Source organism: Ovis canadensis, chromosome 13, assembly GCF_042477335.2.
Source record: "Ovis canadensis isolate MfBH-ARS-UI-01 breed Bighorn chromosome 13, ARS-UI_OviCan_v2, whole genome shotgun sequence".
NCBI lineage: Eukaryota > Metazoa > Chordata > Mammalia > Artiodactyla > Bovidae > Ovis > Ovis canadensis.
The window spans coordinates 46,351,348-46,369,789 of NC_091257.1; the positions used below are offsets into that span (position 1 = coordinate 46,351,348).

At 36.4% G+C, this 18,442-nt stretch overlaps 1 protein-coding gene across 5 annotated transcripts in view; it reads right to left on the bottom strand.

The window, feature by feature from the left end:
- Positions 1–18,442, bottom strand: part of TRDMT1 (tRNA aspartic acid methyltransferase 1) — a 71,123-nt gene that overhangs the window by 21,057 nt on the left and 31,624 nt on the right. For 3 of the 5 annotated variants that reach the window (XM_069547584.1, XM_069547583.1, XM_069547585.1), the window contains exon 2: positions 11,999–12,108. The exons of the other annotated variants lie outside the window; for them this stretch is intronic. In XM_069547584.1, the coding sequence (XP_069403685.1) occupies positions 11,999–12,054 (56 nt within the window). In that variant the 5' untranslated portion in view covers positions 12,055–12,108. The remainder of the gene's footprint in view (positions 1–11,998; positions 12,109–18,442) is intronic. 5 annotated transcript variants of the gene reach the window in all.

Below are 18,442 nucleotides of genomic sequence, written 5' to 3' on the forward strand. Positions count from 1 at the left end.
GCACAAGCTGGAGTCAAGATTGCTGGGAGAAATATCAATAACCTCAGATATGCAGATGACACCACCCTTATGGCAGAAAGTGAAGAGGAACTAAAGAGCCTCTTGATGAAAGTAAAAGAGGAGAGTGAAAAAGTTGGCTTAAAGCTCAACATTCAGAAAACGAAGATCATGGTATCCGGTCCCATCACTTCATGGGAAATAGATGGGGAAACAGTGGAAACAGTGGGAGACTTTATTTTTGGGGGCTCCAAAATCACTGCAGATGGTGACTGCAGCCATGAAATTAAAAGACGCTTACTCCTTGGAAGAAAAGTTATGAGCAACTTAGATAGCATAATCAAAAGCAGGGACATTACTTTGCCGACTAAGCTCCGTCTAGTCAAGGCTGTGGTTTTTCCTGTGGTCATGTACGGATGTGAGAGTTGGACTGTGAAGAAGGCTGAGCGCCAAAGAATTGATGCTTTTGAATTGTGGTGTTGGAGAAGACTCTTGAGAGTCCCTTGGACTGCAACAAGATCCAACCAGTCCAGTCTGAAGAAGATCAGCCCTGGAATTTCTTTGGAGGGAATTATGCTGAAGCTGAAACTCCAGTACTTTGGCCACCTCATGCAAAGAGTTGACTCATTGGAAAAGACTCAGATGCTGGGAGGGATTGGGGGCAGGAGGAGAAGGGGACGACAGAGGATGAGATGGCTCAGTGGCATCACTGACTAGATGGACGTGAGTCTGAGTGAACTCCGGAGTTGGTGATGGACAGGGAGGCCTGGCATGCTGTGATTCATGGGGTCGCAAAGAGTCGGACACGACTGAGCGACTGAACTGAACTGAACTGAATGTTTTTGTCCCGTTTGTTTTGCTGTCCTCTGTTTGCCACTCTGACATAACTTTTATTTCTATAATGGTTTTATTTTTCTCATCTCTTTTTCTTCTTCCCAGGCCACTGATAGTTTTCAAGTCTATTGTCTTATTATTGCTTTTGAATGAAGCTACAATACTTTGGCCACCTGATGCAAAGAGCCAACTCATTAGAAAAGACCCTTATGCTGGGAGAGATTGAAGGCAGGAGGAGAAGGGGACGACAGAGGAAGAAATGATTGAATGGCACCACCGATTCAATGGACAAGAGTTTGAGCAAACTGGGTGATGGTGAAGGACAGGGAAGCCTGGCATACTACAGTCCATGGGGTTGCAAAGAATCGGGCGTGACTGTGACTGAACAACAATACATTTATTTGAGTTCCTGAAGATATCATGTTTTATTTAAGGTTTCAAACTAATGGAGATGTGTGTTTGTAATTTTCTTCTGCTTCTTCACACAATTTTTCTGTAAATATTCTGCTTGTTTTTGTTACTTCCTTCCTTCAAAAAGTACTCTATCAACATAGCCTCAAAGGCTCCTTTCTAATTACTAATATATATATATATATATATATATTTTTTTTAATGGAAATCACTTGAATCGAGAAATTTGCTAAAAAGATGAAAGAGCAAGTACTTTGTCACTGCAGTTTCTGGGAAGAACCCACAAAGCTCTCTAACTTAAGACCATGCCTCTGTCCTTAACTCATGTTCTCACATTTAGAATGAGTAAGAAGTCTGCAGAGCTTGCAGTGATGTTTTCAGCCCAGTGATTTGGAATGTTTTAATGTCTCTTCTCTTCACTTTGAACAAATAATTGCTGGGTCTGCTTTGTCTACTCCCTTGTCCTTCTCAAAGCTGCATGAGACACAGAGAGATCTAAATTGAATGCACTTTTGCCATCTTCATTCACTGTCTTATTGCCACTATATCTGACATTATTTTTCTCAGTTTTCTTTTTTGTTTTGGTTTCTGTTTAAATCCTATTTTCATTCATAATGGTTTCCCATCTCCTCTTTTCTCTTATTTCTATTAGGAAAAGAAATATAATTTTAGAATAGAAATATCTTGTCTTTGCCATTCAATCAGAAGTCCCAAAGAAAAGTGTTCACCAGTTCAAGTTCTGCACTAAGTAGTAAGTTTCTGCAGGTAAAGACTAGTTCTCAGTCATATCTCTGTTCCTCTAAGGGCTCAATAACTTGCATGAAGTCAATTTTCTCAAATTTCAGTTGATCAGAATATGTTGTTTTCAGTTCAGTTCAGTTCAGTTGTTCAGTCATGGCTGACTCTTTGCGACCCATCGACTGCAGCCCGCCAGGCCTCCCTGTCCATCACCAACTCCTGGAGTTCACTCAAACTCATGTCCACTGAGTCGGTGATGCCATCCAACCATCTCATCCTCTGTCATCCCCTTCTCCTCCTGCTTATGAAACTTAAAACCCCTTAAGTCTCTCATTACTCCTAAGTTCTCCATTAAATTCCCAACTGCTTTTTAAGCATGACCCTCAATGTACTTCTGATACATTTGATCTGGACATGACATACTCTTTCCATTACAGAACAGGGCTGAAGAGAACATCCAAGAAGAGACTAACAGCTGTAGGAAGGCACATCGTCTTTTTTCTCATAGACACTTTTAATGAACTGATTCTCTCCTCTCAAATGAGTGGGAGGTTCCTATCTCCATTCTTTCCTCTCCCTAGTATTCTCATTTTATATGCAGATAATATGACTTGTTATCATCTATTAAAACTAGTACTGAAATAGAGCTATCACTAGAAAAATGGTTACATATATATTATTCTAAATGCCCCCAAATTTCTTTTGGCATGTAGTTGGGAACCCCAAATACGTAAAGTGTCTCACAGTTTCCCTTAGAAGGTAAAAAACAGAAAAAGGTTAAGTCATCTAACGTAATGGGAGCTTTACTGAGATTTTGTTGTTGTTTCATATTTTGTTCAGTGGGAGAAAACCCTTGCTGAATTGGATATTTGGCCGCATCAACTTTTACATATTTACATTAAATTTAAACTTAGATGCAATTTTTTAAAATAAAATAAATTTTGCTATCATAATCTATGTCACAGAAATTTTGGAACCTAAATGCAGATTGCCTACATATGAGTCAATTCAGTTACTTTTTCACAGGTATGTTTCTCCTGACCCTGTATTTACTTCTGCCCTACGTCCATGATGAGACTGGCAGACTTGGTGCAGTTGGCCATGATGTTCATGAAGTGCACTCTACCAGTGACTGGAAAGATGATGTTATACCCACAGTAATTCTCTCGATGAGGCCCGGGCAGAAAAATATTTTGTTCTCAGTATCAGTGATAGACGTTCTTCAACACATAAACAGATGACTTTTACCCTGTGAATACCCAATCACAGAGCCAGGAAATGGACCTATTTCATATCCAGCTAAAAGGAAGCTTAAAATAAACCTGTTGGATACACAAAGTGTGGTACGTCCAAATAATGGAATACTATTCAGCCATTAAGAGAAATGAAGCACTGACACATGTAACCACATGTCTATATGGAAACATGCTAAGTGCAAGAACCCAGACAAAAAAGGGCCACATATTATATGATCCCATTTACACGGAATGCCTAGAAAAATCAAACCCATAGAGATAGAAAGTAGATTAGTGGTTTCCAGGGCCTGGAGGGAGGGAGAAATGGGGAGTCACTGCTAATGGGCACCAGGTTACTTTTCACGGGGATGAGAACGCTCTAGAATTAGAAAGGGGTAATCCTTACACAACTTTGTCAGTAAGTGAAAAAAGAAAAATGCTAAAAATGTACACTTTAAAGTGGTGGACTTCATGGTATAATGAACTGTATCTTACTTAAATAAAATTTGTGAGACTTTTGCTTCTGTCTGGAGGGAATAAATTCTGAGACTTACTTTCCTTTTGTAAATAAACTAGAAAACTGGGAGAAATGTAATAACTATTTTCAGATATTGGACCATAGGCAGATAGGACTGCCATTCCTTGGAAAAAGACAAAAAATAAAGTTGAAGATAATTAGACTTTCTACCTGGAGATAATTTCCACACAGCAGTGAAGGGAAAGGACACTCACACTGTACCTGGGAAGGTAGATGAGTTGAAGAGAGACATTGGCATTCAAGGTCAAGGTGACTAGAATTTGCAGAGCAAGACTACCACACTAAAAGAAGCTGCATAAGGAATGAAATACAGAAATTAACTACTTCTGAGAACAAAATCCAACAGTAAAGACTACAGTAAAGATTACAGTAAACTCCAGCACTCAAAAATGTAAAACGTACAATGTTAGGCTCCCAATAAAAAATTACTACAATGCTAATAAAACAAGATAATGTGACCCATGACAAATGGGGGTAAACGGAGGAAGAATCCATCAATAGAGACAAGCCCAAAAATGACATGCTGGAATTAACAAAGATTTTAAAGCAGTCATTATAAATATCATTAATTTGTTCAAATACTTAAAGGAAAATGAAAATATTATAAGGAGACAAGAACATAAAAAAGAATTAATTGGAACTTCTGGAAGTGAAAAATACCTAAAATGAACAGTTACATATCAAAAAAAATACCTCTTAAAGATACAGCAATATAGTGTGCTTCTAAAATGAAGCAAACAGAGTAGAATAGACTAAAAATGAACAGTCTCAGTGAATATGAAGGGATCTTATAATAATTCTAATTGAAATGCAAGGACAGGGAATTCTCTGGTGGTCCAGTGGTTACAACTCTGCGCTTTCACTGTCAAGGGCACAGATTTAATTCCTGGTCTGGGAACTAAGATCTAGCAAACCACATGGCACAGCCAAAAATAAGAGGCAAAATTAAAAGGATGGATAAAATATATGCATATAAACACTAACCATAAGAAAGCAGAAGTTACATTAATTTAAGAAGCTATATTAATATCAAGAAAATAGACTTCAGAACAAGAAATAATTCTGAGGGATAAAGAGGAATATTTCATAATGATAAACAGGTCAATTAATCAAGAAAACAATCATAAAGCATATAGACTTAATAAAAGAGCTCTGGATAAAATGAACCAAAAACTAAAAGGAGTTAATAGACATTCACAGTTGTGCATGGATATTACAACATTCTCTCAGCAAATGATAGGAAAAAATCAGTAAAGATATAGAAAAATTGACAATACTATCAACTAACTTGACCCAAATGATATTTATATATGTCCACTCAACAAAAACAGAATACACATTCTTTCCAACAGGAGACAGAGTATTCACTAGACAGAGTGAATTCTGGGCCATAACACAAGTCTCAACCAATTTAAAATAACTAAAATCATACACAGTATGACACCAGTAAAACAGAAATGAGAAATCAGCAACAGAAAGATACCTCAAAAATTCCTAAATATTTGGAAATTTTAGAACCATTCTTACAAACTAACACATGAGCCAAAGAAAAAATCAGAGGGGAAATTAGAAAATACTTTGAGCTGAATGAAAATGAACATAGTGAGTGACTGAAGTTGCTCAGTCGTGTCCAACTCTTTGCAACCCCATGGACTGTAGTCTACCAGGATCCTCCCTCCATGGGATTCTCCAGGTAAGAGTACTGGAGTGGGTTGCCATTTCCTTCTCCAGGGGATCTTCCCAACCCAGGGATAGAACCCAGGTCTCCTGCATTCCAGGCAGACGCTTTAACCTCTCAGCCACCAGGGAAAATTTGTGATTTGTAACTGAAATTTAAGAAAATGTACAACATTCTATGTTTGCATTAAAAAAGAAACACAAACTCAAGTCAATCATCTAAGGTCCCAAGGCAAGCAGTGTAACAGAGAGCATATTAAACACCAAGTAGTAAAGAATAATAAAGATTAGTAGAAATTAGTGAAATAGCACAAATGACTACTAGATAAAATCAGTTCCATCTAAACCTGTTTACTTGAAAAAAAGCAATAAATTTGGTAAGGCTCTAGCTTTAGTAGTAGAGGACAAAACAGAAAAGATAAAAATTACTAACATCAGGAATGATAAACAATGGATATAAGGAAATGATGAACAACGTTATGCCAATATGCTTGACAAAGCAGAGTAAAAGATAAATTTCTTCAAAGACACAAATTTCCAAAACTGAATGAAAAATAAATAGAAAGCCTCAATAGTCTTATAATAGATAAATAAACTCATAATTTAAAAGTCAAGATTACTGGAGTGGGTTGCCATTTCCTTCTCCAGAGGATGTTCCTGACCCAGGGATCAAACCTGTGTCTCCTGGTTCCTCTCATAGAAGTATTTAAACATATATATTTTTTAATCCAGTTTCTAAAGCTACTGCTATCCCTCTGACCAATTCTTCTCTTGTTTTTGAAATTCTCTCCTACCTTGACTCTTAAAACTCCAAGACTTCAGGTCTCCCACACTGTAGGCAGACACTTACTCATAACTGAAAACCTTCCCACAAAGAAAACTCCAGGTCCAGATGGCTCCAGTGATGAAATTCTATTATTTATAGAAGATCTAATACTTGTTCTTCACAGACTCTTAGAGAAAATAAGAGTTTGTGAAGCCAACTGGGTTGGCCAAAAAGTTCATTTGAGTTTTTCCATAACATCTCAGAGAAAACCCAAACAAACTTTCAGCCCAATATAAAGCTAGTATTGATACTGCCCTAATATCAAAACCACACAAATATTTTATGAGGAAAGTACAAAAGTCACAAAGATAAATGTAAGAATACTTAATAAAATTTTAGCAACTGGGATGCAGCTTAACATAAAACTGATTCTATATCATAAAAAAGTAGGATTTACCCTAGGAATGCAATACTGACTTAACATTCAAAAAAGGAGTTGATATGATCACCATATTAACAGAATAAAAGGGAAAATTATATAATCGGGTTAAATGATGAAAAAAAAGTTTCCAACAAAATTCAAAACCTATTCATTCATAATACAAATTCTTAGAAAATGAAATAAAAGGAAATTTCCTCAACTTAATAAAAGGCATGCTCATACTCAGTCACTTCAGTCATGTCTGACTCTTTGCGACCCCATGGGCTGTAGCTCACCAGGCTTCTCTGTCCATGGGATTTTCCAGGCGAGAATACTGGAGTGGGTTGCCATTTCCTCCTCCAGGGGATGTTCCCGACCCAGGGATCAAATCTGTGTCTCCCAGTTCCTCTCATAGAAGTATTTAAATAATTTTTTTAAAAAAATCCAGTTTCTAAAGCTACTGCTATCCCTCTGACCAATTCTTCTCTTGTTTTTGAAACTCTCTCCTACCTTGACTCTTAAGACTCCCAGACCTATTTCTCCTCCAACCTCTTTGCCAGTCTTCTCATTTACTTCACCTGCTTCTAAATACCCATGTTCCTCTAAGCATGTAATACATGAAAAATATACAGCTAACATCTAAGATGTTAAATGATAAATGACTAAATAATTCTCCCCTAATATCTGGCAGAAGGCAGGGATGTCCAATGTCACACTTTTCATTCAACATTGTAAAGAAGTTCCTAAACAATGCAATAAGGCAAGGAAAAAGTCATACTGGTTGGAAGGGAAAAGTATAACTATTTTTCCTCAGACAATAGAACTGTACATGTTAAAAATCCTAAAAAATCAATATTAAAGTTATCAGAACCAATAAGTCAATATAGCAAAGTTACAGGATACGGTTAATAAATATTACAAAATATTAATTATTATAAAATATAGCTGATACAAATTAATAAAGACCTAAATAAGTAAAGAGAGATACCATATTCATAAACTGGAAGATTATTTTATGAAGATATCAGTTCTTCCAAAACCACTCAGTGAAATTTCAATCAAAATACCTTTTTTAGGTAGAAATTAGCAAGCTGATTCTGAAATTTATACAGAACTGTAAATTAGAGAGTATTCAAAATCATCTTAAAAAATAAATTCAGAATTTTGAGAACTTATACTGCCTGAATTTAATATATATTAGAAAGCTACAATAACCAAGAGTGTGTTATTGATATAAGGATAAAAACATAGATAGTGCTGAAGAGAGAATTCAGAAATTTACTCATACACATATGATCTATTTTTTAACAAAGATGTCAAAGAATTTGTAAAGGATAGTCTTTCCAGAAAATGGTGTTAGGATAATTTTATATGCACTTAAAAAAAAAATTACCCCTACCTGAGACCACACAAATCTGGTCCCATCATTTCATGGGAAATAGATGGGGAAACAGTGGAAACTGTCAGACTTTATTTTGGGGGGGCTCCAAAATAACTGCAGATGGTGACGGCAGCCATGAAATTAAGACGCTTACTCCTTGGAAGGAAAGTTATGACCAACCTAGATAGCATATTCAAAAGCAGAGACATTACTTTGCCATCAAAGGTCCATCTAGTAAAGGGTATGGTTTTTCCAGTGGTCATGTATGGATGTGAGAGTTGGACTGTGAAGAAAGCTGAGTGCCAAAGAATTGATGCTTTTGAACTATGGTGTTGGAAAAGACTCTTGAGAGTCCCTTGGACTGCAAGGAGATCCAACCAGTCCATTCTGAAGGAGATCAGCCCTGGGATTTCTTTGGAAGGAATGATGCTAAAGTGAAACTCCAGGACTTTGGCCACCTCATGCGAAGAGTTGACTCACTGGAAAAGACTCTGATGCTGGGCGGGATTGGGGGCAGGAGGAGAAGGGGACGACAGAGAATAAGATGGCTGGATGGCATCACCGACTCGATGGACATGAGTTTGAGTGAACTCCGGGAGATGGTGATGGACAGGGAGGCCTGGCGTGCTGCGATTCATGGGGTCACAAAGAGTCGGACACGACTGAGCGACTGAACTGACTGAGACCACACACAAAACATAACCATTTAAATGGGTCATAAACCTAAATGTAAAAGCCAAAACTATAAAAGTAACAGGAAAAAATGGAGTAAACAAAGACTTCACAAGACAGAAAAAGTGTCCCATAAAAGCGAAAAAAAAAAAAAGTAACTTCTGCACTTCATGAACACAGTTAAGGAAAGACAAATTACAGAATTGGAGAAAATATTTATTACACATATTTCTGACAATGTGAAATCAGAAAATGTGAACATTTCTTAAAACTAAATGATAACAGCACAAACATCAGTTCAGTTCAGTTTAGTTGCTCAGTCATATCCAACCCTTTGCAACCCCATGGACTGTAGCACATCAGGCCTCCCTGTCTATCACCAACTCCTGGAGTTTATCCAAACTCATGTCCATTGAGTCGGTGATGCCATCCAAGCATCTCATTCTCTGTCATCCCCTTCTCCTCCCACCTTCAATCATTCCCAGCATCAGGGTCTTTCCTAATGAGTCAGTTCTTTGTATCAGGTGGCCAAAGTACTGGAGTTTCAGCTTCAACATCAGGCCTTCCAATGAACACTCAGGACTGATCTCCTTTCGGATGGACTGTTTGGATCTCCTTGCAGTCCAAGGAACTCTCAAGAGTCTTCTCCAATACAATTCAAAAGCATCAATTCTTCAGCACTCAGCTTTCTTTATAGTCCAACTCTCATACTCATATATGACTACTGGAAAAACCATAGCCTTGACTAGAAGGACCTTTGTTGGCAAAGGAATGTTTGTGCTTTTTAATATGCTGTCTAGGTTGGTCATAGCTTTTCTTCTAAGGAGCAAGCGTCTTTTAATTTCATGGCTGCAGTCACCATCTGCAGTGATTTTGGAGCCAAAGAAAATAAAGTCTGACACTGTTTCCCCATCTATTTGCCATGGAGTAATGAGACCAGATGCCATGATCTTAGTTTTCTGAATGTTGAGCTTTAAGCGAACGTGTTCACTCTCCTCTTTCACTTTCATCAAGAGGCTCTTTAGTTCTTCTTAGCTTTCTGCCATAAGGGTTGTGTCATCTGCATGTCTGAGGTTATTGATATTTCTCCAGGCAATCTTGATTCTAACTTGTGCTTCATCCAGCCCAGCGTTTCTCATGATGTACTCTGCATATAAGTTAAATAAGCAGAGTGACAATATACAGCCTTGACGTACTCCTTTTCCTATTTGGAACCAGTCTGTTGTTCCATGTCCAGTTCTAACTGTTACTTCCTGACCTGCATACAGATTTCTCAAGAGGCAGGTCAGGTGGTCTGGTATTCCCATCTCTTTCAGACTTTCCCACAGTTTAGGTCCACTGGAGAAGGGAATAGCAAACCACTTCAGTATTCTTGCCTTGAGAACCCCATGAACAGTATGAAAAAGCACAAACATACCAAACAATAAAAAAACAAACAAAAAAAAACAGAAAAGAAATGTCATCAAAGACATAGAAATGTCCAATAATCACATGAAAAAGTACTCAACATTATTAGTCACCAGGGAAATGCAAATTAAAACCACAATATCACTGTATGCTCACAAGAGACGCTAAGATTTAAAAGATTGACAATAGCAACTTTTGATAAAGATGTAAAATAACTGAAACACTTAAACATTGACTGTGTGACTATAAAATGGTATGAACACTATGTAAAACAGTTGGCTTTTTCTCATAAAATTAAAGAAGTCTATCATACACTCCAGCAATTCTACTCCTAGGTATTTACCCACAGAAAAATAAAGTCCACACAAAAACTTATACATGGATCTTCATATCAACCTTTTTATAACAGTCAAAAACTGGAAACAATCTAAACGTCAAACATGTGAACAGATACACAGTTTGCAATACGAAATTTCCACAAATACCTGTACATACAGAATATCACAGAACAATAATGAAGAGGCAACTACTGATTGATACAATGCAAAAAACATTACACTAAACAAAAGAAGTCACACTCAAAAAAATTACACTCATGATTTTATTTATGGTATACTAGAAACAGAATATTTAATTTGTAATGACTGAAAGCAGATCAGTGGTTGCCTAGGGCTGGGGTAAGATACTGACACTTAGGAACATTTTAGGGTAGTGGCTGTTCTAAAGTCCCAACTGTGCTGACTCAGTTGTATGAGTGTGTGTGTGCTCAGTCTTGTCCGAGTCTTACAACCCCATGGACATTGGTCAAAACTCAAACTATACACAAAGAGTACAGTTTCTTGCATATAAATTACAGTTCCATGAGAAATATGTGTAAAATTTTGCACAACATAAGACTGGGAGAAAAAACACAATTTCATATTACACTGTATTTTGAAAGTAACAATGCGTTAAATACTTCTGCTGAGTTCATCACAAGCAAAAAACTATCTTTAACTTGGACAGGTGTCAACAAGAAGAGAGTATTATGGAAACATATACACTGCCATATGTAAAACAGATAGCCAGTGGAATTATAGTATGACTCAGGGAACTCAAACTGGGGCTCTGTGACAACCTAGAGGAGTGGCATAGAGTGAGAGGTGGGAGGGAGACTTAACAGGGAGGGGACATATGTATACTTACGGCTGATTCATGTTGATGTATGGCAGAAACCAACATTATACTGTAAAGTGATTATTCTTCAATTAAAAATAAAAAAAAATTTTTTTTTAAAGTAGCATTTAGTAAGTATTGGGTTGGCCAAAAAGTTCATTCCGGTTTTTGCCTACACCTTTACAGAAAAACCTGAATGAACTTTTTTGGCCAACCCAATAATATAACCAATGATTTTTTTTCATTTTCTCTTTTTTCCCTCCTGCTATGTATATATTGTACCTGCTGCTGCTGCTGCTGCTAAGTCGCTTCAGTCAACTCTATGCGACCCCATAGACGGCCGCCTACTAGGCTCCCCCGTCCCTGGGATTCTCCAGGCAAGAACACTGGAGTGGGTTGCCATTTCCTTCTCCAACATTGTACCTGAGTACTGCTTAAAAATTAAGAATTAAGCCAAGTTTAATATCATTATAAAACTAAACATTTAGAAATAGAGTATATGCTTACTTTTCAATTCTTTCAAGACCAAATTACTGATTGTATCTCTCTAAAGCTAGAAATTTTTTAAAAGGAAGAAAGAAAAAAAATAACATGCTACCTTCTGACAGAATTAAAAAATATAAATTTAATTCCCTTCTCCTAAACCTTTTCATTTATATATGACTTATCTTCAAATGAAGACACCAGAAATCAGTATCTTGCAGTATTCCTCAATCACATTTTTACTTGCTATATATTTATTAAAACAATAATAATTGTTACTCACTTCAATTGTCTTGGCCAGTAACTGTGTGTGAGGAAAATTATACTTATATACTTCATTAGCAACAGTGTTTACATCAACAGCAGCCACCACTTGTGCAGGTATACAGCTTTCTGTAATGACAAATGGAATATCTTAGAATGTCAATCCTTAAGACCAACTTGTTCATTATAAAAAAGAGCTAAAATAACAGAATTTTTTAGTACATTTCCTCACTTCCTCAATTATCTAGTCAGATCTCAGGTTGTCAGTCGACAACAAAGCCAGGAAGAACTAGGTGGGAAGTGGAATATTTATGTACCTCTGGTTCATCTCTCTCAACAACATTCTGGTGCTAAAAATAAGACAAATGTTTTAGTCATTATCTCTCATATTTGCTTTCCTTCCTCCATTAAGGTATAGATTTATGAGTCAAATGGAAAGTTTTCCTAAATTAAACCAAAAAACATAAAAGTGAAAGATATTCTTAAAAGTCATATGGCTTGGAAATTTAGAAATTAACTACAATTTGTTCCTCATCTTCTAACATTGATATAATTCTGCTTCCCACTACCACTGGAAATGCTTTTAGGTAAGTTTTGATAAGTTTCAGGTAAATTTTTTTTAAGAGCTTTATTAACATGTAACTCACATATCACAGAATTCACTCCTTGAAGGCTTAGGCAAGTTTTTAAATGGAATGAAAAATTAATTTGTATCCAAATATAAAAATTTCACAGACCAAAAATTAAAAATTTTGACAGATCAGGAGAGAAGAGTAAAAGAAATAATTACAAGGGTATGTCTTCCTTCATTGCTCTGACTTGCAGCTGAAGAAAGGCATTTTCATAATGCTTTCAGATTCAGAGAATTTTGGTATAGTCTTAAAAGAGCAGTCAAAATTTGTAACTGCTGTTGTATTTTGCAATTACCACCCTCTTTGCACTTCTTTCTCAAAACACATACAAACCCAATTATGTGTAAACCCTGTCCCAAATCAGTAGAAAATGTGAAGAGTTCTTGAAATAAATGTATTTGAGAGGTCTTAGGAAAATCATCAGAGAAAGTATTACAAAGTTAAATAGTAGCTACAAATAGCTATTTCTTTAATAACCATTTCTTTTAAAAGTTAAATTTGGCAGCCCAAATATCAAAAAATGAAAAAGAAAAACATTAGGATGTGAGGAGCTAGGCTGCATGTAATAAGGACCTGGAAATAAAAACCAGATCACAGAAGATGGGGCAAAGAGGAAGCAAACACACACTCAGAAACAATCACAACACTACATTGAGGCCTAGGAAATATGATGCCAGAGAGAAACAAGGGGATAAATGCATCCAAGTAAATATTTACTACACGTCTACTACCAGGCTCAAGAACCTGGGCTAGGACCAACTCTAGGTACCCTGCCGCCTTGTATATAGGTCACTGGAAGCATCATGGTCCAGTTAGTAATATCATAGGCAGCTGCCTCTAATTGAGTCCAAATCCAATAATTAGTTTATCTGCCTTCATATAAAGTAAATTTAAGTTCTAAATTATATCTTTGTCAAAGGTATCAGAGAGATCTTGAAACATAAATGAAGGCTTTTAAACAAATAACAAAAATTAGTATGTAAGAATCAATTTGCAAAATCACAAACCTTATAATCAAAGTTAAGAACTAAGCAACTACTAATCATTGTAAGAGAGCTTGGAATTAAGTAAATTTCATTGAACTATTCCACTGTGTTGCTAAACAGGAAGTGTTGTAATTAGCATGATGCCGCCTGCTTGCATTTCTATTATATATACAGCAAGCTGGGACTGCCTGGAGTTAGTTGATATGATTTTTCTCTTTTTACAGGCTGACTGAAAACCCACAGTGATATGCCAAATCTGTACCACAATCAATAATTAATTTTATTTTCTTGTATTATGTGCCCAGAAGACATAAAAACTGACAAAAAACAACTGCCAAAGGCATGTTTTATGTGGTGATACAAAAACTGATGAACCAAAAATTCTTTCTCAGAAAACAATAGATTTTTAAAGTCAATAAACAAATGCACTGTGCACATATTTTATACTGTAATAAAATTAGGATCTACCACATGACCTAGAAAGTTATTTCCATGATGAAAAATAAACATACTAAGATCTTCCTGACACTAATTCACCCTGCCTTTTCAAAACAGAATTGTTTTAAGGTATGAGTGTGTTAAGGAAAAAGTTAAACTACTTAAATAATACTCTTAAAAACCAAGCCTTTCAATTCTACCAAAACCTTAAACTGAGCTCCAAAGACAAGTTGTCTTGATATTTCTTACTGTATACTTTAAATCTATAGCCTCCAAAAATCTTTGTTAAGCTGCATACACAGATTTTGAAAGTGTTTAAAAAATCCAAACAAATATAATTCAGTAGATTTTGCCTAAGGGAGCCCTATCACTTTAAGTGGCCCGAGAGTAGTCATTCTCAGAGGGGAGACAGTTGGGGAAGAAGAGATCCACAGGATCTTTTGGGAAAGTAGAAGGGAAGGATGTGTTTTCAGTATTTTGATTGATTGCTTTACCTGGATTTTATTCATGATATTTCTGGTTTATTATGGACTGCATATTTGTTAATATTAACAGGAAGCATAGATTTTAAAAAAGGTGGGATACTGTATAATTAGATGAACATAGCATAAATTATTTTTAAAAATTGTCAGATTAGATCTACAAGGAAAGGATAAGGGGTATCGTATTCCCATTTACATGAGTCTTAAAGTAAAAAAAAAAAGGCAGATTTAGTTATGTCAAGAGAGACTTTGAAGTGAAATGTTAGAAATGTCACTGGAATTACATGCATAATTCCTGCTCTTAAATATGTTTCTTAATAAGTGGGCAAGAAACACACATACACACCACGTTTGAATAGTGATTATTTTCCTCCTTTTTCTGATCACACTTTCTGGAAAAGCTGCAAGGAAGAACTTCTGGTTGTTGGCAGTAAAAGGTATAAGTACACACTCTACCAGCCTTTCCTAACCAAATAAACCAAAAAGTTTAAATTGTTCATACATAGCTAATGTGGGGAAAAAACATTTTAGAATGTAAATATAAAATTAACTGGCCTCCTTTGAAATAAGGAAAGTTGCTTTTTTTTCTTCTTTTCCTTATCATTTTTTTCTGAACTGTATCTCATATAGGTGAGTAATTCTTGAATTACCTCATTATAATCAACCTGAAACATGTAATCAGGTACGTTAATACTGACATCTAGTTGTGAAATGGAAGATCAATTGAATACATCAAATGTCTATTTCTTTTCATTCAAAGTGAAGCTTAATTAAAACTAAAAAGTATTTAGCGAAAACAGACATGCAAGGATTCTGAATTTAAAATGATCGCCAAAGTATATTTACTACTTCTTTTTAAAAATTCTTGCACTTCAAATATCACAATAAGTTGCATTTCCTTACACTAACAATGAAATATCAAAAAAGGAATGCAAAAAAAAATTCCTTTAAAAATCATACCAAAAAATTAAATAAACTTAGGAATAAGCCTGATCAAAAATTTATATGCTGAGAACTATAATGAACAAAAAAGAACAGGATTCAAAGAGATGGAAAGATAACTCCATGCTCTTGGATTGGAAGAATTAGCATCGTGAAAACAGCCATCCTGTCCAAAGCAATCTATTACCCATGACATTTTTCACATAACTAGAACAAATAATCCTAAACTGTATATGGAACCATAGAAGACCCAGAATTGCCAAAGCAATCCTGAGGAAAAAGAACAAAGCAGGTGGCAAAACTCCCCTAGACTTTGGCCAATACTACAAAGCTACAGTAATCAAAATGGTACTGGCATAAAAACAGATACATGGATAATGGAACAGAGTAAGAGCCCAGATAAACCCACACACCTATGTCAATTAACCTTTGACAAAGGAATCAAGAATATAGAATATAGAACACGGAAAAGTCAGCAAATAGTGTTGGGAAAGTTCAATGGCCACATGTAAATCAATAAAGTTAGAACATCCTCACACTATACACAAAAATAAATCCAAAATGGCTTAAAGACTTAAACATAAAGCACAACACTACAAAACTCCTAAAAGAAAACATAAGCAAAACATTCTCAATGTTTTTTCTAGGTCAGTCTCCCAAGGCAACAGAAATAAGAGCAAAAATAAATAAATGGGACGGAAATGGCAACCCACTCCAGTGTTCTTGCCTGGAGAATCCCAGGGACAGGGGAGCCTGGTGGGCTGCACACCTGCGGGGTCGCACAGAGTCGGACACGACTGAAGTGACTTAGCAGTAGCAGCAGCAATCAAACTTACAAGCTTTTGCACAGCAAAGGAAAACATAAGCAAAACAAATCTAAGACAACCTATGGAGTGGGAGAAAATATCTGCAACCAACAAGGGCTTAATTTCCAAAATATACAATCAGCTCATACAACTCAACAACAACAAAAATAAAAAAACCCAACTGAAAAATGGGCAGAACTAAATAGATATTTCTCCAAAGACGACATTGTTGATGTTCAGTCGCTAAATCACGTCCGACTCTTTGAAACCCCATGGACTGCAGCACACCACACTTCCCTGTCCTTCATTATCTCCTGGAGTTTTCTCAAATTCATGTCCATTGAGTCAGAGATGCCATTCAACCATCTCATCCTCTGTCACCCCCTTTTCGTCCTGCCTTCAATCTTTCCCAGCATCAGGGTCTTTTCCAATGAGTCACTTCTAATCAGATGGCCAAAGTACTGGAGCTTCAGCTTCAGGATCAGTCCTTCCAATGAATATTCAGGGTTGATTTCCTTTAGGATTGACTGGTTTGATCTCCTTGCTGTCCAAGGGACTCACAAGAGTCTTCTCCAGCACCGCAACTTGAAAGTATCAATTTTTTGGTGCTCAGCCTTCTTTATGGTCCAACTCTCACAACTATATATAACTACTGAAAAAACCATTGACTATACTGACCTTTGTCTGCAAGATGATCTCTGTTTTTAAATATGCTGCCTAAGTTTTCATAGCTTTCCTTCTAATGAGCAAGCCCCTTTTAATTTCATGGATGTAGTCACCATCCACAGTGATTTTGGAGCTCAAGAAAATAAAATCTGCCACTGTTTCCACCCCCGCCCCCATCTATTTGCCACGAAGAAGACATAAAGATGGCCAACAAGCACATGAAAAGATGCTCAACGTCACTAACTATTAGATAAATACAAATCAAAACTACAAGGAGGTACCAACCTCACATTGGTCAGAATGGCCATCACTAAGAAGTCTACAAATAACAAATGCTGGCGAGGGTGTAGTGAAAAAGGAACCATCCTAACTGTTTGTGGGAATGTAAGCTGGTACATTAACTATTGAAAAACATCATGGAGGTTCCTCAAAGCTAAAAATAAGAGTTGCCATAAGATACAGCAATCTCACTCCTGGGCATATATCCACACAAAACTATAATTTAAAAAGATACATGCACCCCTATGTTCATAGCAGCACTATGCACAACAGCCAAGACATGGAGACAACCTAAAGGCCACTGACAGATGAATGGATGAAGATGAGGCACACACATACAGTGGAATATTACCTAGCCATTAAAAAGAATGAAACAATGCCATGGGCAACAACATATATGGCATAGAGATCATCACATTGAGGTAATATAAAGTGTATGTGTACACATTAAACAAACAAACCAAAAAAAGCCAGCTGTCAATAGGGCTGTATCTTGATGGCAGATGTGTAATTCGGGGGTGATTCTTACCTCTTCCTTTAAACTTTCTTGGATTATTTGTGGGATTTTTTTTTTTACAATAATAATGTAGTATTTTCTAATCAGTAAAATATTTTATATTTTATAATGGGCTTCCCTTGTAGCTCGGTCAGTAAAGAATCTGCCTGCAGTACAGGAGACCTGGGTTCTATTCCTGAGTTGGGAAGATCCTCTGGAGATGGAAATGGCAACCCATTCCAGTATCCTTGCCTGGAAAATCTCATGGACAGAGGAGCCTGGTGGGCTGCAGTCCATGGGGTCACGAAGAGTCGGGCACGACTGAGAGACTAACACTTATTTACTTACTTACTTATGATCAGTAAAAAGCAAACAAAAAAACTTTTTGTCTTGAAAAAAAGAATTCAATACTTCTCTTGGTTATAACCCTGAAAACCAAAAGAAAAGTAAATTTCAAGAACAGACAAGAATATATTCTTATACACTAGCCACAGTCTCAAAACACACACAGGCCCTCCCACAAACACACACCAGCAAATAGTTGTAACTCAATGCATTATTTTATCCCACCAACACAATAGTCAAAAGAATAAAAAACAACAAGAATTAAACTGACTGACATAGTTTTTAAAAGATCAACACATGGCACCAAATATAATGAGTTGAAAGCTATTTAAATATTGTTGTTGTTCTTTAGTAGCTAATTGGTGTCTGACTCTTTGCGAGCCCATGGACT